At 45.0% G+C, this 22,430-nt stretch overlaps 1 protein-coding gene across 1 annotated transcript in view; it reads left to right on the top strand.

Annotated features, from left to right (window-relative positions):
- The window catches only part of CTDSP2 (CTD small phosphatase 2), a 144,641-nt gene that overhangs the window by 108,143 nt on the left and 14,068 nt on the right, over nt 1–22,430 (top strand). The window contains exons 3-7 of the mRNA XM_086965708.1: nt 9,848–9,886; nt 10,558–10,659; nt 12,805–12,861; nt 16,242–16,334; nt 17,917–18,102. Coding sequence (XP_086821834.1) covers nt 9,848–9,886; nt 10,558–10,659; nt 12,805–12,861; nt 16,242–16,334; nt 17,917–18,102 — 477 coding nt within the window. The remainder of the gene's footprint in view (nt 1–9,847; nt 9,887–10,557; nt 10,660–12,804; nt 12,862–16,241; nt 16,335–17,916; nt 18,103–22,430) is intronic.

Raw genomic sequence — 22,430 nt, 5'->3', positions numbered from 1 at the left:
TGCCATTACCAGGAGCAATTGACGTAGATCCAGTCCCCACTGCTCTCTGTAGGCTCCTCTGCTTCCAAACCCCTCGGACCCCTTCCCCTCATGACAACATCTTCTAGTGGGAGTGAGCTTGTACCAATAGGTTTTCTAGCTAATTTGCTGGGGCTTTGGCCTTCCTGGCGACCTTCTCCCTTCCAGACCATCTCATCCATCTGCTATCAGGCACAATCCTAGGGGCGGAAATCTCTGCCTTCCTGAACAAGGGGGTCAAAGAGATGGTGTTCTGCTGGGCACTGAATTTTACCCCCTTAACTTTTTGATTCCCAAGTAGAATGGATGCCTACATCATAAAGGATCTCTGGCTTCTGAACCTGCTCGCCAACATGACAAAGTCGGGATGCTATACTTGAATCAGGTTCTGTTGGTCTTGAACTCTGCAGAGCACCTGGTGTTCCTTGACCTTCAGCCCTACTTTCATCTTCCAGCTCTTTGCACCCACAGGTGCTACTTGAGGTTCTTGGTGGTATTCCAGTGATATCAGTTTTTGGTCCTACCATTTGTACTGATTACAGGCCCGGGTGGTTGTGGCAGCTTCATTGTGACAATCAAGGGCTTATGGAGTTCTATACATGGATGACTTGCTGGTGAAAGTGGAGTCCCCTTTGCTGGTCCAGAGACCTTTCCAGAGAATGAGGACTCCTCATCACCACACAGGCATCACCATCAATACCCTAAAGTCCCATCTCTCTCCCAGACAGAAGCTGACCTTTATTGCCCCAATAGTTGATGCAACTTTTATGAAAGCCTTTGCCCTTCCTCAGAAATCATGAATGTTTGGGAGATAATTCTGATGGCTGACTGAAGCTTGGATCCCAGTCCTGTAGGTTTTTTTTTATCTGCTAGGCCTCGTGTGTTGTGATGTGTGGCATCATGTGAATACCTGACACTGGATTGCAGATGAGAGCCCTCCAGTGGTGTCTGAGGAGGCAATGGCTTCAGCACCAAGGAATCCTCTTGGCTCGAGTACAGATTTTCTAGTTGGTGCATCCAATCAAAACTGGTTGATGAATCCCTCCAACCTTTTAATCTATGGGAAGATGTATCCATCAGAAGAAAAAGTTATTTACACTGTGTAATGATATGTTCGAGGCATATGGGCTGCAGATGGTACATTATGAATAGATCGCCATCTGGTGTTGGGCTCGGATGATTGCACTTTGTTTTTCTCTTGGAGAGTCTTTTGTATCTTGGTGACTCCTCCCTTGGTTGGTAGTGCGCATGGGCATCGGCTCCATCCTTAGATTGTTTTTTTCCGCCATCGGGTTCGGATGAGGATTGAGACACTCCAGATCAACTTCAGAAAAAAGTGATTTATCGGCGCGTATTCCCTTTCAATTCGACGGTATTGTTATCGAACGCGTTTCATTTCCATTCCGGCGCGTTGCGAATTCAACATCGAAGAAAAACTTTGATCTACGTCGACGAACAGGAGGCCTTTCTCGACGCAGTCAAGCCCGGAGTCCATGGAAAGGACTCCATTAAAAAAATGTCCAACGTGTGGTGCTAAGTTCCCACACAAGGACCTACACGAGGTGTGCAACCTCTGTCTATCGCCTGAACACGAATCCAGGGACTGCGAAGCCTGCGCAGCATTCTCCTCCAAGCTAACGATTAGAAATCGTCGGGCTAGAAGACACGAGGTTTCCAGAATGCAGTCGGAGGCGATCCCGGAGCTGTTCGGAGACGAGCAACTTGAGGAAGAAGAGGATCATGAGGATCAGTCGGGGTCGGAAGGGGACCAGTCGGATGTCGAAGAACTCGACGTGCAACAAACCGTGAGTGACGACGTCCCCTTACCAAAAAACCGACCCCGTGTGGTAACGACCCCGCCTTCGAGCCCGGTCAAACCGCAGAAAAAAGTTTCCGACGCCCCGCCCTCGGGCCCGGCAACGAAACCGAAACTGAAACCGAAACACTCGGCCTCCCACCATGTCGGATCCGAGAAACGGTCGACATCGACTTCGACACCGAAGCTTCATACAAGGGAAAGCTCGGCATCGAAACATTCCATGTCGAAACAGAAACATGATTCGATGTCCAAGACTCACTCGATACCCAGGAAGTCGGAATCGAGTAGACACTCGGAGCCGAAAACACCGAACATTGACGATCGAAAACATAAGCACCTTTCGGAACCAAGGCCTTCGGTACCGATTCAGGAGCAACAGACAGATCCCAAACAAAAGATTTTGTTTATCGATCCGCAAACTGGCAAAGTGGTGATGAAGAAGAGAAAGAATGAACAGACAGAAGATAAATCTCTTCCTTCAAAAAAGAGAACACTGGGGACAAATACAACTCCTCCTGCTTCTCCTCGACCTAAAGTCACACCCTCTTCTCCTATTCCTCACACTATGCCAAATATTCCTACACCTTCCACACCAAGACCATCTATACCTCAGTCTGATGTAGACAGTGACCCAGGGGAGGGAGAACCTCAAGGGGATGATGAAACCATCCCAGATGAGGATGACCCATGGGAAAATTATAACGTAGGGTCAGATGAGGACAACGACCCAGAGTTATATCCCTCAAAGCCTTCACCACCTGATGATAACACAGGGTTTGTACAGCTCATTAATAGGGCAGCAAAATATCATAAAGTAGATATACATACAGAACCTCAAATAGAGGATTTCCTGTTAGAGACGCTACCTAATGCACAAAGAACATCAGGTACTCTTCCTATGCTGAAGGGTCTTCTCAGTCACACAGAAGAAATATTCAAAGACCCAGTGAGGGCTAGGGTGTTAAACCCAAGAATTGATAAAAAATATAAGGCGGCTCCAAAGGATCCAATATTTATCAAAGGACAGGTACCTCTGGACTCGCTTGTAGTTTCAAACGCTCGTAAAAGAGCAAACTCATTATCTACAGGAGAGGCTCCTCCACCTGATAAAGAGTCAAAATTAATAGATGCATCAGGCAAGAGAGTAGCATCACAAACGGCAAATAGCTGCGGTATAGCCAATACACAGGCACTACTTGCACGTTATGACAGGGCACATTATGATGAATTAGAAAAACTCATCACACATCTCCCCAAAGAACATCAGAAAAAGGCAGATCAGTTAATACAGGAAGGTAAAATAATAACTAATACTTCCATTAAGTGCGCCCTAGACGCAGCAGACACTGCAGCAAATCCATCAACACCAGTGTCATGTTAAGGAGACATGCATGGCTTAGAATCTCAGGATTCAAACAGGAAGTACAAACGTCCTTATTGAACCAACCCTTTGATCAAAAGACACTTTTTGGTTCAAGCACAGATGAGACCTTAGAAAAAATGAAAAAAGATACAGAAACGGCGAAGTCAATGGGAGCATTGCAACAGCCAACACAAAGAGGTTCCTTTCGTAGATCCACCTATAGAGGGGGCTCAAAAAATACAGGAACAAATCAGCAATCCACCTCTTTCACACCTACATCACCCAAAGGTAATTCAAGAGGTAATTACAGGGGTAACAACAACAAAGGTAGAGGCCGCGGAAATAATAACAACCGCAACGCCTCAACCCCAAAACAGTGACTTCATAGAACTTCCCCCAGACCACATAACACCGGTCGGGGGACGTCTATCACAGTTCCTACCTGTCTGGGAAAACATCACATCAGACAAGTGGGTGAGACAAATTATCCAACATGGTTATTGCCTGGAACTCACAGCTACCCCACCAAACATCCCCCCCAAACAGCGTCCAATGAGTCAAGATCATCTAACATTGTTAAAAGAAGAAGTACTAGCACTTCTACAAAAACATGCAATAGAGAAGGTCCCAAAAGATCAATAAGGGACAGGAGTATACTCTCTATACTTCCTAATCCCCCAAAAAGACGGGTCCCTAAGACCAATCTTGGACCTCAGACCTCTCAATGCTTACATAAATTCGGAACATTTCCACATGGTCACGCTCCAACAGGTACTCCCTTTACTGAAGAAAGGGGACTTTCTTTCTACACTGGATCTAAAAGACGCTTACTTTCATATCCCAATTCACAAAGCCCACAGAAAATACCTAAGGTTTGTAGTGGAAGGACAACACTATCAATTCAAAGTCCTTCCGTTCGGGGTCACAACGGCACCAAGAGTGTTCACAAAATGCCTAGCTGTGGTGGCAGCACACCTAAGAAGACAACAAATACATGTCTTCCCCTACTTGGACGATTGGCTAATAAAGGCCAAGTCACAAGAAGAATGTCTTCACAACACACAGAAGACAATTCAATTGCTGCACCACCTAGGGTTTACGGTGAACTACAAAAAATCACACCTGCAACCAAACAAGACTCAGCAATACCTGGGGGCTACTATAGACACAGAAAAGGCAATAGCATACCCCAATCCGATCAGGATACAAACAATGGTCGGGTTAATACAAAGATTTCAACCACAACACTCACTACCAGCACGAGTGTTTATGCAACTGTTAGGCATGATGTCCTCCTGCATACTGCTAATACCACATGCCAGGCTACAAATGCGTCCACTACAGGAGTGTCTAGCGACACAGTGGAATCGGGCTCAAGGTCAGATTACAGATCTGGTGTTGGTAGACGACCGGACGCATCGCTCTCTGAAGTGGTGGAACACAAAAAACATTTCCAAAGGACGGTCGTTCCTAGAACCAATTCCACAAGTGATAATAACAGCGGACGCATCGCTCTCCGGATGGGGAGCGCATATGGACAAATACACAGTGCAGGGGAAGTGGAGTGTGCAGCAAAAGAAACTGCACATCAACTACCTGGAACTATTAGCAGTATTTCTAGCACTAAAGGCTTTCCAAATGCAAATAACAAGCAAGGCAGTCCTGATCAGAACAGACAACATGACTGCAATGTATTATATTCAAAAACAGGGGGGGACACACTCTCTCCAACTATCCAAACTAGCACAGGACATTTGGAGATGGGCCATTCCTCAAAAGATTTATCTGTTAGCAGAACACCTACCAGGAGTTCAAAATCAGATAGCAGACATCCTAAGCAGACAGTCAGAACAAGTACACGAATGGGAGCTGCACGACCAAATACTGCAGCCATTCTTCCAGAGATGGGGGCAACCAGAGATAGATCTGTTTGCCAATCATCAGAACGCAAAATGCAAAAACTTCGCATCCAGGTACCCACACCAACGGTCCCAGGGCAATGCACTATGGATAAATTGGTCCAACAAATTTGCTTACGCTTTCCCTCCTCTCCCACTAATTCCGTTAGTGGTTCGGAAACTGCAGCAACACTCAATGACAATGATACTAGTGGCACCCACGTGGGCAAGACAGCCGTGGTTCACCACGCTACTACAACTCTCACAGGTGCCACATCAAAAACTAAGATTATTACCCATGCATCTTACACAGAACCATGGAGAAATAATGCACCCAGATCCCAAACAATTGAACCTAGCGATCTGGCTCCTGAGGTCATAGAGTTTGGATATTTAGATTTACCACCAGAATGTATGGAAATCATTAAACAAGCAAGACGTCCTACCACCAGAGCATGCTATGCAGCAAAATGGAAGAGGTTTGCTATACACTGTAACAGTAAGCACATCAACCCTCTAGACGCATCCACTAAACAAATCATTTGCTATTTACTACACTTGCAGCAATTTAACTTAGCATATACCTCTATCAGAGTTCATCTCGCAGCTATAGCGGCGTACCTACAAAACAGGCAACATCTTTCCCTGTTTAAAGTACCAGCAATCAAAGCTTTCATGGAGGGACTCAAAAGAGTCATTCCACCAAGACGACCACCTTCCCTAGTCTGGAATCTCAACATAGTACTTACCAGACTAATGGGGCCACCCTTTGAACCTATGCATAGGTGTGAAATACAATTCCTCACATGGAAGGTGGCCTTCCTCATAGCTATCACGTCACTTAGAAGAGTAAGTGAGTTGCAGGCTTTTACGATTTAAGAACCATTCATGCAGTTACACCAAAATAAAGTGGTTCTTAGAACAAACCCAAAATTCTTACCAAAGGTAATTTCTGCATTCCACATCAATCAGTCAGTGGAATTACCGGTTTTCTTTCCAAAACCACAAACAGTAGCGGAAAGAGCCCTACATACATTGAATGTTAGAAGGGCAATATTGTACTATATAGAAAGAACACAAACTTTCAGAAAGACAAAACAGCTATTTGTTGCGTTTTCTCCTACACATAAGGGCAATCCCATCTCTAAAGCGGGCATTGCCAGATGGATTGTAAAATGTATTCAAATATGCTACTTAAAAGCAAAGAGAACATTAACTGTTCCTCCTAGAGCTCACTCTACACGTAAACTAGGAGCATCTATGGCATTTTTGGGAAACATTCCACTAGATGACATATGCAAAGCAGCTACCTGGGTTACACCGCACACCTTCACAAAACACTATTGTGTAGATGTGCACACAACACAACAAGCTAGAGTGGGACAAGCTGTATTAACAACTTTATTTCAGACAGTTGCAACAGACACGGGCAACCACCGCTAGGGAGAGAACTGCTGTATAGTCTATTCATAATGTACCATCTGCAGCCCATATGCCTCGAACGGAATATGCTACTTACCAGTATGCATCTGTTCTTGGCATAGAGGGCTGCAGAGTGGTACATGCCCTCCCAGCCTCCCCGGAAACCTGTGTCTGTTCCAACATTATCTTATTTAGATACACTTACATGGGCATTCTTATCTGTATTCTATCATACTACTCCATCTAACCCTACTATGGCAAAACAATCTAAGGATGGAGCCGATGCCCATGCGCACTACCAACCAAGGGAGGAGTCACCAAGATACAAAAGACTCTCCAAGAGAAAAACAAAGTGCAATCATCCGAGCCCAACACCAGATGGCGATCTATTCATAATGTACCACTCTGCAGCCCTCTATGCCAAGAACAGATGCATACTGGTAAGTAGCATATTCCTTCTGCTGATGCATAATCTTCCTGCAGATTCCTAACCACCATTCCGAGTCCCTTCCTTGTTGGTGCCCTGATTAATAAGATCCCAAGATGTGCAAACTTGTTGTGTGATCTACTTGCTGTCACCAACGGTTTTTTTGGTTCCTACCCACACACCTGAATGGGGCATGGAAATGCCAGTGCACCTGTTGAGGCGTGACATACTTGGGAATCCAAATCGTAGCTGAAGGCGCATGATACCACATGACGGCAAAGGAGAGATATTGATGAGGAAAACATATGCAAAAGTTGGAAAACATATGCAAAAGTTTGAATGAAGTCTGAAAGGATAATCCGCAAGGCGAGGGATCTTCAGGAAGATTATGTATTCACCAGAAATGTTGTTTCCAAAGGTAAGCAAGAGAGAATTTGAGCCTTGTGCGCCTCTGTCTGTTTATATAAATACATTATTGGTAAAAGAATAAAGTAGATAATTTTGGCATTTTAATTTCGATCCGTTTTGCTTCTTCTAGCCTCTGCTACTTCACATGTGGCTTAAGATTTTTCAGGAAACCTGTTTTGGGAGCTAATTGGGATTCCCTGCTACCTTCTAGTCCTAAGAGTTTGTTGTGATTCATTTTGTGTGACTGCGGGTAGTGGTGTTGTACCCTGAGGTGCCGTTTCATTAGAGCGGGCAGTGGTGAAGTACAGTGCAATGGAGCAGGTGGCCTGCATTTGCAGCAGGAGAGGGATTAGAAAGATTAGGCAGTTTGGAATTGAGCTTCTGAAAGAATGTCCTGATGGGCTGGTCATTGGGTGCATTTTATGGGTGGCTTGCTCATCCCCTAAGGCTGGCAGCCATTCGCAACCCGCCACCCACGAAATGCGACAGTGCCGGCATCAACTGAAATGCTTATCTTTGCCCTCGGTCAGCAGGGAAGTGGGAGGAACGAAGGACTTTAAATTCAGAGAACTAATGGTGAACTTGCCACGACACAACACGCAGAGGTCTTCTGGAAGAGGGGTGTCTGGAAGGCCATGAGGCAAGATCCATACCTGATCATCAGGATAACCACTGACTATGTCAATGACTTGTTTCATGGAAAGCACCTTCAAACCCTGCCAGGGATCAGCTTCCCGTGGACCAGCCTGGGATCCGGTGGTTTTAGGTGTTTTCCTATCTCTAGTTTAAGGCATAATGATCATAAAAGAGAACATTGCTGCTCTGATGATAATAATTGAACCCTCTCTCAGTGACACCAGCAAAAAAACTACGAAGTTTAATTTTAATTGTCCTACTTAACAATGAGGATCACAATAAAATAAGATAAATAATGTTTCCATTTAATGGCTTTAAGAATCTCGCTCAGTAACGTGCCCCACTCACAGTCCCCACAAGCGCCTCTCTCAGAATGATGTGAAGGAGAGCTTTGATAGCACTGATAAGGAGTCCTGCTTGTAGGGCGGCCCCAGCAGGGTGGCGTGCAGGGAGCATATGGTCCGTAATAGCTAAACCTAGCATAAGGGTCGCATTTGTGCTCATAGTAAGAGAAGACACACTTCCAATAATTGAAACCATCCCATTGTCAGCCCTTTCTTTGATAAATATGGATCTGCTCTGATTAATATGGATCTCACACTTGGTCAGTGTCCACACAACATTTGCGCAGGGACACACTTGGGCCTCTGTGTTTGTGTCAGTTTCTCTGCCCAGGATTCTCTAACTGTAGAAGAACTTTTGCCCCAGCTTACCACAGTTTGACTTACTTGATCCTTTGTTCGTCGCGTCTTGGCTTTTATCCGAAATGTCCCTAGGCCCGCCCCACCTCGCATCCATTTTGCCTCCATTCTTCCGAAGGCAGAGATTGGTGTCACTGTGCCAGTGTTAATGGGTCATACGCTTGCTTCACTCTCTGTCTCCTCTTCTACTCTGTCTGATGCTGTCTCTCCTCCTCGCACCTCTTTCTCCCGCTTCTACACCTTCCTATCTCACTCTCTAGCAAATGTCCTTGTCCTTTCTCGCTTTCCAGCATTCTTTACGTCGCATCAGCCACACTTCTTCCAGAAGCTTCCCTCATGTCAGTCAGGGCGGCCATCTCCTGGATTTCTTTCCAAAGGAAGAGCCATCCATAAATAAGCCCCGTATTAAGCTCAGTTTCAAGATTCCATTCCTGACTCTGGTTTTCTCCCCTTGCAGTGGTTTACACACCCTTGACATTGTATTCATTATTTTTTTCTTCCTTTGTGGCATTTTGTCAGCCGCGGAAAGCAGACTCTGCCCAGGGCAGCGGTGCAGAGGTGAAGGCTGCCTGTTCCCTCGGACATGCAAGCATGGATGGGCCTCACTGCAATCATAATGTGAGGAGGCCTCCACCATCCGTGTTCTTTCACCCTTGCATTGACCGGCCTACGGTTATCTGGGAATTGTATCTAAAGAAAAAAGAGATGAAATGCCCTTCCTGATTAACTGGTAATCTGCCTTGTTTGAGAAGTCTGGGGTGGGTATTACAGGGTCTCCAGGATCTCCTGCTGTGGCTTCCACCCTATGAGTGGTAGCCCAGCCAGCTAGAGAAGGCCCGACGGATCCCTTCACCAGCATGTAGATGGGCGCCATTGCAGCCAGAGCTCCCATTCCTCATTCTCACCTTTACAGAGTTGGTAGTGGCTTCTTGAATGACTGGATGTTCTCTCCTCTGAACTCCTGTGATGAAACACGGACATCTGTATTGTGGTCGCTTTGAGATGGAGAGCGTTGAAGGGGTGAGCTTAGGTGGAGGCCTCACGTTTCATAATGCTCCTCTGTTTGTGTTCCTTGAGTCCTGCACTCACATTTCCACTTTGAATGTTCTCACCAGATGAAGCATCTAATTCCTACTTTTCTTCTTCTCCCCTCAGTCTGACTTGCTGCAGTGCCTCCAGTACCAGTTTTACCAGGTAAGCATGGCCGCAAACCTGGTAATGTCTGCAATACCTTGAAGCAACTTTGTGGGTGTGCGACTCCAGACCCTTGAATGTCCGTCAAGGAAACAGGGAACTGGTGCTTTAGGGGGGCTAGTACAGGCGGCTGTGTAGAACAGTGGGCTTGCCTTATGGTGGATTGTCTTCATCGGAGGCATTTTGCGCCGGTGCGTGATGCCTGTTGGGATCCCCCAAACGTCCTCAGTTCTGGTGACCCGCTGACTTAGGTGATCAAGAATTTGGTACCTTGGCATCATTTGTTTACATTATTGGCTGTCTGTAAACCGTACAGCTTCACACTCTTATTACATGGCAAACCCTTAAAATATCTTGGACATTTTCACACTTGGAATGAAGAGTTGTTGAATCCCAATTGTTAAATGGCAATCTTCGTATGTGGTAAAGCACTTAGTCACTGTGCTTTTATTAGTAGAACACAGGAAGGCCTGGTGCCGTTTCCAGCACACAGTGCATGTGTTTAGTGACTTGCGCATGTACAGTGTGGACTTAGCAAACTATTGTTAACACATTTTCGGGTAAATGTTCTACCTCTTGTGACGCAGTGTGCGGCCTTCATGCAAGGCTCGTTCTTGGCAGCATTTGTCCCTTGTGGTGATTTCTCCCCTTGACTAATTGTCTTATTTCAGATTCCAGGCACCTGTCTGCTCCCCGAGGTGATCCAGCAGGACCTGGGAAAGATCTGTGTGGTGATCGACCTCGACGAGACGCTAGTGCACAGCTCTTTCAAGGTGAGTGTATCTCCGCCTGGATAGCGGCGGAGAAACAACGATGGCCTGCTCAAGTCTCGTCTTTTGAGTTAGGAGGGAACCTGTGGCTATTTCACCGGCATGATCTGGAACAGCATAGTAGGAGGACAGAAATCTATGTGAACTTCCTGGAACAGTTAGGATTCTGGGCCAGTGTTGGTAGAAATTTGCAATAAGCTTCCTACTCATGGACACAAGAGTCTCAAATGAAAGACGACTGGATACTTTGACACTGCCCTATAGAATACATCCATGAAAGGCAGTAGTCCAAATCTTCATGCTCACAATGACCATCTTAGTGGAAAGGCCTGAAGGAGACAAAGAGATGTACCCTATGTGCACTCATGTACTTCACCAGCTACCCTCAAGCCGCAAACATCTGCACATCACTCATCCCCTATTGAGAACATGAAATTTCATGCAGGTTTTGTCTTCCGGGGCGATGTGTCGAGCTAAGAATGCACTTCAGGGAACGGGAGAATGTCTCCAAAACCAGTTAAACAGTTCGCACCTCTTATCTATATTTTCTTGTTCCTTAAACAGCAAAGGTGGCCTTCAATATCTGTCGCCTGTACAGAGCTTACGCTAGTGGAGTAAGATAGTGTTGGTTCCCTTTTGAACGCTTGATTCATCTGGTCGAATAACTAAAGGTTACAATGCACCTAAAACATTTATAAACACATGTTGCACTCCACATCATTTTATTTTGATGCATTTGTACCTCCCTTAGCCACATAAATGGGAGAGATGCCTGGAGCGAAGCTTATCGTTCTTTCACCCAAAGTCACTGATGCCGCCTTCAAAAATCTGGTTTAAAGCTGAAAAAACTTCTGATTGAACACTCGGTCAGAGTTTCTCTGCCCTCTTTGGGAACCTGTTCTCTTCTCTCCGTTTGGCACGTGGCTGCGGTCAGGTTCAGTTGTCTTCTTCAGCTCTAATGATATCCGCACAAGGCAACAGCATCACACCATTGTGTAGATTGTCATTAGACTTAGTTTCCCTTTACTTTTCATCCCATTTAATGTCTGGGTAATATAGTTCTTAGTACATATGGAATTCTGGCGCCACCGTGTGTCCACTTTTGTGTATTACAAGTGTTCATGCACGCCTGACACGTTGGTTTGGCCAATGCTTTTTACTGATATTGAGGGACGCCGTAGACTGGTTTAGTAACTCCTGCTTCTATTAAAACAGTGCGAAAGTAAGTCACTTCCCTTATTGCCACTGCCAGTAAAAGTGAGCAAGGGGTAAACAACTTTCATCATTCTGAGCCCGAAACTGCATTGTAGGTCGATGCACGGCTTGTACCTCAACAACAGATGATTACCAGAATATCAAAAATGGCTACAGGGAAGTGTTGCTTTCCATACCTCGTGTGAATGTCATGGTCCCAACAAAAGGCGGGGCTTTGATAATTGTTCTAGACTTGTTTACATGAGACACAAAAAATGACAACAGAGTTCATGATAATATTGTCAGATGACCTCTCTTGGTGATAGAACATTGGCTTTGTTGAGACAGATGACATACTGGACACCTGTTTCGATATACCCACACAAAAGGAGTTCTTGGGGACAGTATAACTAGTTTACGGCTCTGGCTGCCAAAATGCAATCTACGCCCCAAATGTCTAGAAGCAATAGTGCATATAGTGGTGAACCCCGTTTACCCCTGTTAAGATGCATGGTTGGTGTAGGAGTCCTTATTTCACAAATGTCAACACAACATTGGCTGAGGGATCAGCTGCTATTCCATTTGGATTTCCAGCGAATTTAAAGAAATGCAGTGCTGTGGATGACAAGACTAGTAGAAGAGCATTCTTATGACTTGCGTCAGCTGGCAGTTACAATAATGATAAAAAAAAACAAATGTGGGATCTCTTGCCCGATGTGACTCACTGGTCATCCAATCATGTAAGTCCTCTCCGCTTGTACCCAACCATCAAATTGAATTACTTCCTGTAATTTCTTTGGCAAAAAACAATATGGCGTCAGTGATTTAGTCGTTTTGTCAGGCAACTGGTCAATGCTTATTGGATGTTAGTGGTCAGCTGCCATGCAGTGTTCTTGTTGAATTTGTCTTTTTCCGCTGTATGCTTGCCCTGAATAGGCTATGTTTGTTTTTCAGCCAATCAGCAATGCTGACTTTATAGTGCCTGTAGAGATAGAAGGTACAACACATCAGGTAAGGATGAATGTTTTTTCCTGGGATGTTTTGAGTGTAGATGTAGTGCATGCAGAAATGTATCAATAACGGTCACTGTCGGGTTCTTGCCGTATGCAAGCACTCCTGTTTAAGTCCAAGAAGCCCTGGTCGCACTATATGCCCATCGCTCCCTCAAGCAGACAGCGAATCTAAATGCGAGACCGCACATGCTTCTTTTCATGAGTGCAAGTGACCCAATATGTGATCTCTAGTAATGTTAGACACTCCCCCAACGATGACCACTACATAGCGGTCATGTATGCTGCCTTCAGTCATTCCCAGATTTTTCAGCCACCAGCACTTTGCGTACCCTAAACTCTTGAGACTCGATATTCTGGTCCCTCCCCACACCTCCGGTCATGTGTTTAATGTAGTTCTTCTTGTTATGCATGCTTAAGAGTCAGAACACCTGTTGCAATTATGTTAATATTTATTTTTGCATGGATGTGATAAGATGCTGGTCACCTGATACATCCTTCTTTCATCCCAACACCATCTTTACTTTGCTAGTCTTCTTATCCCTCATTTCTTCTTCTGTCCTTTTCTCTTTTCTTCTTGTATTGTCTTATTCCTCTCCTTCCTTTTCCTCCTCTTTGCTATCCACCCGTCTCTCTTCTTCTCCCTGTTCCCTTCTTGAAGCAGCTCTGTTCTCTCTGGACTTCTGCACGTGATCTCAAAGTGGTTGTGGCCCGCTTCAAGTAATCCAGGATAGGCTGTTTCTTCGCAGTGTGGCCTATTCTCGATTACTTGTCTCGGGAGGCAGCCCAGTGCCACGATGGAAGGTTGTGCTGTTGGGAGTTGGCCTTGAAGACTTCAGAAGGTATATGAAGAAAGAAGAGCTTCTTATGACTAAGGGTTTATGCTCTTGACGTAGAAGCCTGTAATAGGAGTCTCTGGAAGCAGCTGGGCAGTTTTGTGAGTCCTGTGTTTTTAAAATATAAACACCTCATCAGGGGTAGCAAGCGCTATATAAATGCAAACCCTCCCCTCTTCTATCCCTCCACTTTCCTTTTGAATCCAAATAACTGGCTAACATGTCGACTGCTCACATTAATTTCATATTTACCTATACTAATTCACCACAAATCCTTTTTTGGTTTGCAGAGTAGCGTGCTGCTTGCCGAAAAAGCGATTTGATACCTCATGGGTAGTAATGGATTCATAAATGCAATTACAATTTAATTGTCCCTGTTGAACATTCCAGATCTTCACTCCCTTGCAAGCTTCTTTCCAGTAAGTGCCAGTGTCAAAACATTCCATTGGCCTCTGTCCTACTCCTGCAGTTTCCCTTTACATGAAGTCGTTCCCCGCTGGAAACCAAGCACTTCTTACCAATAAGAAATCTGTCTTCAACACTTCATAACTGCGATCACTTTCCCTTTCATTACCGCAGTGAAGGGGTGTTTCACCCCCCCCCACCCCACCTGCCTTCCTAGACCTGATATCCACCCACTCCCCTACAGTAGCTCTCAAGTGAATCACAAAAGGTTCTCCTTCATCAACTCACCTGCCAAAGCCATCATTTCAACTCGGCATCTCATGATAACTTGAAGAATCTCATGTTTCGTCTTGTCCCATCTCCCAGTCGTCGATGCACCCCTTTATTTGTTTTTTATTCCAAAAGCCAGAAAAGGTCCTATTTAATGCTATTGATTAACCCCGTACAGCATTTCTGTTTGCTTTGCAAGCTGTCACTGGTATAAAAATCTTCACAGAATATGTCAAAATGCACTTGTTCCCCAAAAGGCGCGGTTGTGTTGTAAACCTTTAGTACAGTGTGGCAGTAATGTGCTTTTCTGGCTGGAGTTGCATTACACAAATGCTGCTTCTCCAGCACAGGTACCCTCTGGCACTAACCAGAGGCGCGCTGCTCTGTTTGCTGCCATTCCCACACATTGGTGCAGTTTGAGACACAAGATATGAAGTCCTCATGGGTGGGAAGATGGGCTGGGACTTGCTGTGGGAGCTTAACAAATGATTTAATGTAGATGTTAAGTCGATTCCAGAAGTGTTTTGTATTGCTTGGGTTCATGGCACCTGGCCAGGGGCTCTAAGAGGAAGCCACGCAGGCTGCGGTCTCTGCAGAGCCTTGCACCAACTTGTTATCGTCTAGACTCATGTTTACCAGGCAGAAATACCTTTCCTTGTAGGACTGATCAGGAGGCAGGGGCCTGAGGCACCTAAAATGTGTGTTGCTTTGTACTTGTAGAGCACACTCGTGCAATTTCCATGACCCCGTAGCACGATTGTGTTGCTAGACTGTATGATATTGCATTGTTCCTGTGAGCATGACAAATATGTGGTTTCAGCTGCAGTGATTTAGCAGCACATTCATGATTCTGCATTCAAACTTTAGCATTTAACACTTGCTGCCACAAATGAATCTTCATCAAACATATTTTGAGGATATAAGTAAAAAAAAATTGCTTCTTGTTTTTGTGAAGCACGGAAGGCCCGTTTTGTGACTGTAATAAAAAATAATGACTAAGTTAAGGAGGGAATACTCGTTTAGGTGAAAAGAAAATGGTGCTGGGGCCCGGATACATAAAACAAATATATATATTTGTTTTTTTGAGGGGTAGTACTGAGAGACCATCAATTAGTCTCTTCCAGTACTGCCTTTCAAAATCATCTAGAGAGTTTGAACCAGATGAGACCCCATTTTGGCACCTTCTATTGCTGGAAATAGACTAGTTGAAGGGAACCTCAGGTACTGGGCTGTTTGGAGCAGTATGGAAAGGAACAGCATGCATTGCCAAAGCTAATATGTCTGGCTTTAAAGGAATGTTGTATTACAATATGAAGAATTACAATTAAAAAGCATGTGAATAGATCTGTATTTGTGCAGAAACAAAGAACTGTAGAATAATATTGGTGTAGGTTAAAAGATCAGTTGAAAGGTGCACTAAAATGTAGGCTGATGACTGGCCTCCTCCCATCTGTACTGCTGCCGGAGAAAACAGCATAAATGATCTAGTTAACCAAGATACTCAAATGTCATATGTGTGCCCCTTAAATTTAACGCTTAGGTAGCTGTTTAAATAAAGCAAGTCATCACAGCTGTGAGGAGGGCAAGCACTTTTTTTGTGGAAACACACTTTTGCCCAATTAAAACATGTACGCCTGGCTCCCAACATTTGGGCGGAGCCAAAGCCCCTCCCTAGTGATGCTCACATAAATGGCTGAGCCAGCTGCGCTGTCAAGCCAGATCATACAAATGTGTGATTTTGAATGTTTCTGCTCAGTATGAAATTGGACTCTACTCCACATGTTGGTGTCAGTCACTGAGCAGCCCAGTGCTATTGCACTGCATAGTCCAACAGACCTTATAAAGCCTGCTGTGCTCTTTCTCCCCTCAGGTGTACGTTTTAAAGAGGCCTTACGTAGACGAGTTCCTGCGACGGATGGGTGAACTGTTCGAGTGCGTCCTATTCACTGCCAGCCTAGCAAAGGTAAAGTGAAGAGATTTACAAACGTCCGTCTCATGGCAGAGGTGGGTGCCTGCTTAGGGGCGCCTGCTGGGTCGTGATAGCCGCACCCAGTGGTGAAGCATTTCTGAAAACTAGTAAAAGCAGGAGTTTTTAGGTACGTCACTGAGCCCATACTCTGTAGAAGAGTGTGAAGTGCTGGCCCAAGTGCCCAGATTAGTGGTCTTCAGAAGAAGGTAGGTCAAGAATTCCTGCTCAAACGTTAACAGATGCTGAGTAAGCGCTTCCGTAATGGTTCTCCGTTCAAATGACTTGTAGTGTGCCTGCTTTGATGATCCTTCTATCCTTGCCCTGCTCGTTTCCCATCCACTGGTACAGTAGCTCCCTACTGTTAGCAACTGATTTGTATTGCCAGATTTGAAGTGATGAGCTTGTTTTCCTTTAGCTGTGCTTCTCATGAACTACAGTATTCATGACAGCAGATTAGAAGAACCGCAAGTATCTAGTTCAGCGGCCAGGGGAGTACACTCACAGCAACCAGGGGAAATCCTCCAACCTGACTGAGGTTCATCAATGGCTTTAGGACTTGGCCGTAGTACAAAATTGTCTCAATTTCTCATAAGCCTATTCTAGATCTGAGTGTGTCCTTTCATTTGAAGTGAGCGCTAGCTACCTTGGTGACACAGTGCGCTTTGCAGCAGAATGTATTCAAAGACTCTCGAGGTTCAACCGCGGCAAATCACAATATCTTTTTTTTTTACAGTTTTATATAGCGCAAACTTGACCGAATGTATTGGGTATCAGAGCGCTTTACATGAGCACCAGTTGCGTTACATGAGGACACATTCATTTTTTTGTTAGGCACAGGGAGATGAAGTGGTTTACCCAGAATCACAGGAAGTTGCGCGTCCTTGCCGAGACTAGAACCCGGTTCCCAAGTTTCAGGTAGACCGCCCTAGCCGTCAGGCCACATTCTCTCCCCAACCTGCTGTGGAAATGCTACAGTTTTTGTGGTTGTCAGCTTGTTCAGATTTCGCTGATGTGGTTCTTTCTATATTGTTCTATGGATTCTGAAAACATATATTCTAGCAAATATGGTTCTCTAAAAGGATCTTTGAGCCTGCTCCCCAAAGAATTGATGATCCTAAGTTTATCGTTGACCTTTGTCTACATATATATTCTTAGAAATTATGAAAAACTGAACTAAGGGGGAATGTCAACATTGGCAAATGTGTCTGGTGTTGATTTTATTGCTGTTTTTGGGTTCAGCTTCTTGCAAGATTGCGCGCAAGCACAGATAATTCCAGGTATTCACGTTTATTTTGTCGTAGGCTTCCCTGGACGCAAACTGTTGCAAATTTACATGAATAAAGGTATTTCCAAGTTGGTTATAGTCCAGCATCCTTCACAGCAGCTTCCTAGTAAAACCAGCTTCTTTATGGAAATGATTGTTTTGTGTCTAGGCACTGGACAGATCGTGTTTCATAGGGCAGTAGAATTAGAAATATGCTCTTAAAAGTCCCCGGGCCAGCCTCTTAGTAGTGACCCTATGCCTATTTAGAGGACTTAACCAAGATCCTATTGTGTCTTTTTCTTTCCTTCCCAGTATGCTGACCCAGTGACCGACCTCCTGGACAAAAGTGGGGTGTTCCGATCGCGTCTCTTCAGGGAATCCTGTGTCTTTCATCAGGGCTGCTACGTCAAAGATCTTAGTCGGTTGGGGAGAGACTTGAAAAAGACAATCATTCTGGATAACTCCCCTGCATCTTACATCTTTCATCCCGAGAATGCAGTAAGTCCAAGTGGCGCAGAGTATGCCAAGTATGACATGGGTGGGAACAGAATGTACTAATTAGTGCTTAATTTGAGCCTGTGGTTTCCGGTGCTTGGCACCGGCCCTTAATTGTCAACACTGCATTTCTGACAGTCAGCCACAGGTTGGCGCTGCTTATCTAATTTAGAGATGGATTATGATCTTCCAATGCCAACACTGCCTTTCTTACAGTCACCAACATGGTGGCGCTGCTTATTTAATTTAGAGATGGATTATGATCTCCAAAATTAACTGTGAGATTATTGCCTCCCCAATAGGTAGTTTAACAATCCTTGTGCAATGAATGTGTAGTCAATAAATGAAGCACGGCCTCTTAACTTGGAATGAGAGTATCATATTCACATTATTACATTCTGGCTCATTTTAAGTATTAATATATAACCGCTCAATAAAATGCCCCTACCATCAGAGGTACCCCATGATCTTGAATCGGAAAACAAGATATCCGATAGATCCAGCCCATTTGTGCACATAACTGAGGATTCATTTGAATTCCAATGGGGTCAGTCTTTTGGCAATATTAGATCATCAATTATATTAAACAGTAATATGCATTTTCTATTAATTGTGTTAACAAACTTATTGAAAAAATGAAGTTAAAACTTACATTTTGTGCACCCTTCACCCAAAATATTTGTATCTCTTTGCTGCTAGTTTCCAAAGTGGTTATCCTAACATTTAGAGAAAGTTTGTTCTAGATTGATGGACCACAGTTAGTCCGCCTGAACTAAAAGGGGAAGCTGTGACAGGAATAAAAAACAAGCATTAAAAATGCAATAGGTCTCGTCTTTCAAGTTAAAGCAATTTGCTTTGCTATACAATACCATTAGCAAAGCAAATGGCTTAAAAGTAATAAAAGGTGAGACCAATTGCATTTTCAATGCTTGTTTTTCACAGGAATTGGTACTGTCCAGCGAGTGTAAGATGACATCTTGTCTAACTCATTGGTGCAAGAACATGATTTTCATCAACTGAAAACGACTTCTTCCACTAGTTACTGAAAACAAAATCCGGTGCACAAATACCTGATTAACAGTTCAACATTGCTCAGTTATCAACACAGTGCGTGGAATCTCTTGTCAGCACATCACTCCCTAATGCTCCCAGGTCGGACATACTAGGCACACCCCAACCACAAGTAAAGGTGTGGCTGTCTCCGTAGTGTTTCAGCAATATAACACCTCATGAGCGGCAGTTGCACACCATATAGATGCCAATTCATTAGCATAACTCTGTCCTGTGTCAGGCTGTGGTCACAGCTACAGCTCCCAGCTCAGCCTGCAGTGGGTGGTGATGGAGTACGTGCATGACCTGGCACACACCGGAAGTTGAAAAGCAGTGGCGTAACGAAACCCAAGGGAGGCCTCCCGCAAAGTACATGGAGGGGGGACAGGGGTTTAACCCTTCGGACCCAGTCAGGAGCTCTCAGGCAAGTGGCCCTTAGCTCGTACTAGTACCAGCAAGGGCCCCCTGGAGCTCAGGCCTTTTCCACACCGCAGGCGCTGCAGAAGCTTTAGTTACACCACTGTGGAGAAATGGTGAAAATGGAGCCAGAACCCACTCTCAGCCCTGTGCACAAGCATTGCTAGTGCTAGGGAAAGGCAAAAACAGGCGGCTGCCTAGGGGCCAACAGTGGAGTTTCCAGATGCTGCAAGTGTTTCTTCTGCGCTCGGGGACAAATGGTGCTATGAGGCAGCTCATTGGCTGCACAAGCCTGCCTGCCTCCCCTGAAGAGGGGTAAACTAGGTGGCCACGCTTTCTAACCCTCTCCTATATACGGGGAAACATTGGCATAGCCAATAGGTCTTACCTCTGGCAACTATTGGCTTTACCAATGGTTTTTAGTTATGCAGTGGTAAAGAGGAACCAAAGTCGCATCAGTTGTGCCATTTTGCAGGCACATGCACCACGCGTGTCGGCACCTACGAAATGTGCAGGGGGGTTCTTATTTACTGAGGCAAGTTGGATTGCAAAATTTAACAAAAGGTAATACCAAAGCTTGTTTCTTTTAAAGTGGGGGTAGAGAAGCAACAAGGAGAGTGAGGGTGAAAGCGACAAGGAGGGCGCTGATGGGGGAAGGATCACAGAGGACGACATTGGAAGCAACACAGAGGCCAGGAGGAGAAGTATACAAAACGGGTAAGAGATTGGAATGTGGAGTGCTGGGAAACAGAAGCCCACGGGGTAGAGAAAGCGCAATGTGGAGCAGGCGGAAGCAAATAGGTGAGAAAGCAATGTGGGTGGAGAAACATATAAGGACACGCATAACACAGAGGGATGTTGGGTAGAAGCGCTCCGGCGACAGCAACATGGTGCCCGGAGGAGGGGTGAAGAGACATATGCGAGGGAGAAAGCTGGAATACACATGCACTGGTAACAAGCCAAACCGTAAAGAATGTCCGAGACAGGGGTCGGCAGAGAACGCCCACAGCTGCCACTCACCCGATAATAGCACACCCCCCTACGTCACAGAAACAAACATGGTGTCAGCCTGTCGAAATGGGCCATACTAAAAGAGGACAAGTCAGAAACAAATAAGCACAATTGCCAATCACGTACCAGCGTTAAACATAAGCGTTGGCGCAAGCCAATTAATAAAGAAGGCATGGATTAAAGTCCCCTTCTCAAAGCGTATTGATTGCAAAAGCCGTCGCATGGCGAGGGCAGAGCACGCGCGCTGCTAACGCTAGGCGAGACCTAAAAAAAGTGAGAACCCATTACATAGCAAGGAACAAATGGCCCAAATTTCCTGGAAAAGAATAATATCATGTTCATCAGTCAAAGATATCTAATTTGGCTGGGATAGGTTTGGTGGCAATCCTTGCTATGTTCCAACTTAGGGGCCGATTACGAAGTCGTTCAGAAAGGCTCCGAATGGGATTCCTTGTTTCAGAATCCGATACAGAACCCTTGTTTCCGACCAAATCCTACACATTTCCCAACAACCGATCACGATGCCTGGAAACCGTTTGGGCTGTCCAATTAGGTTCGAAAGGCATTTGGACAGGCCGAGTCTTACGGAGCGAATCGTACAGCACTATGGAAACGGTTTCCGAGCAAGCGATTATGATGACCGATTCGGACAAACGTTCACAAAACGGCTGTCAGAATCTGTCTTTGGGGGTTCGTTGCAGGCCCACCTTCACCAGGAGGCATCCGATTGGAGCCGGTGGGGGTACCCAATGGATCCTCTTTCCGACCATGCACAATGTGGCAGGCACCATGGGGTGCCTGCCACAGGGTGCACGGTTTTTCCTCACCACCCGTTTTTTCAATGGGAGCCTGTGTTCTCTTTCAGAAAACAGGCTCCCTGTGAAGTCCATGCGAGCCCCGAACGATATTGGGAAGCAACGTAATCAGTGAGTCGGACTCGCACAACCCGATTCAGTCGAAAACGATTCCGGAACCGATTCAGCTGGTACAGTTTCCGAATGACATCGTAATAGGCCCACTAGTATATCAATAGGATATTTTGTATTTTTAATCGTAAAGGCAGAATCTGACTTAAACTTCACAGTCAAAGTTAAGAATTCATTGCCGTGAAACTCAGCAACAGACAAATCCTTAAGTCAATTGACTGCTGCTTGGTGTTTTTAAGCTTCGTAACTGATATGAGCTGCAAGTTGTTTCCAGTGACAGATGGTTGGCAGTCACTGATAAAAAAAAAATGGGACTTGGATAGTAAACATGGATTATTTTCTGGTCGTGTCGGCTTATAAAAATAATCTAATGGCAAAGATGTGATTTGGGATTGTTTCATAAAGGGAAGGTTGAGGAGCACTAGCAGATTTCGCACATAAATAGGATTCCTACAATTAGCAACAACCCAATCCTCAATCATATATTTGTTAAAAGAACTGCCACCCCTCCCCAATCCATTCTTCTCACTGTATGGATCTCATTACCATTGCAAACTTTAAAATCCAAGTACAATGATATACAATATAGCGCTTTGCGTATCAATTCTCCACCAGGTATTTCCTACATTTTGGAACGTTCGACAACACAAGGCAGAAGAGGGCAAATACAAAATTACTGTTTTGCAGGCTCGCTCTGTCATTTCAATCATTTAAGAGGAACTTTGAAAATATTGTGTGGTGGCTGCGTATTTTCTGCCTAAATGTCGGTCACTGGTGCTTAAACTGTGCACCTTTGTGTCTGTCTGTCACTAACTCATGACAGTGACCACTGTGAGTACATGACAGAGCCTCTACTAACCTGCTGAAGAACAATGGACTAAGACAAATAAAAGCTGGGATCATAAATTCATTGGTTCCACAACAAGT

This window comes from Lissotriton vulgaris, chromosome 1_1 (genome assembly GCF_964263255.1).
Source record: "Lissotriton vulgaris chromosome 1_1, aLisVul1.2, whole genome shotgun sequence".
NCBI classification, from domain to species: Eukaryota; Metazoa; Chordata; class Amphibia; order Caudata; family Salamandridae; genus Lissotriton; species Lissotriton vulgaris.
This window is presented reverse-complemented; position numbering and strand designations above follow the sequence as displayed.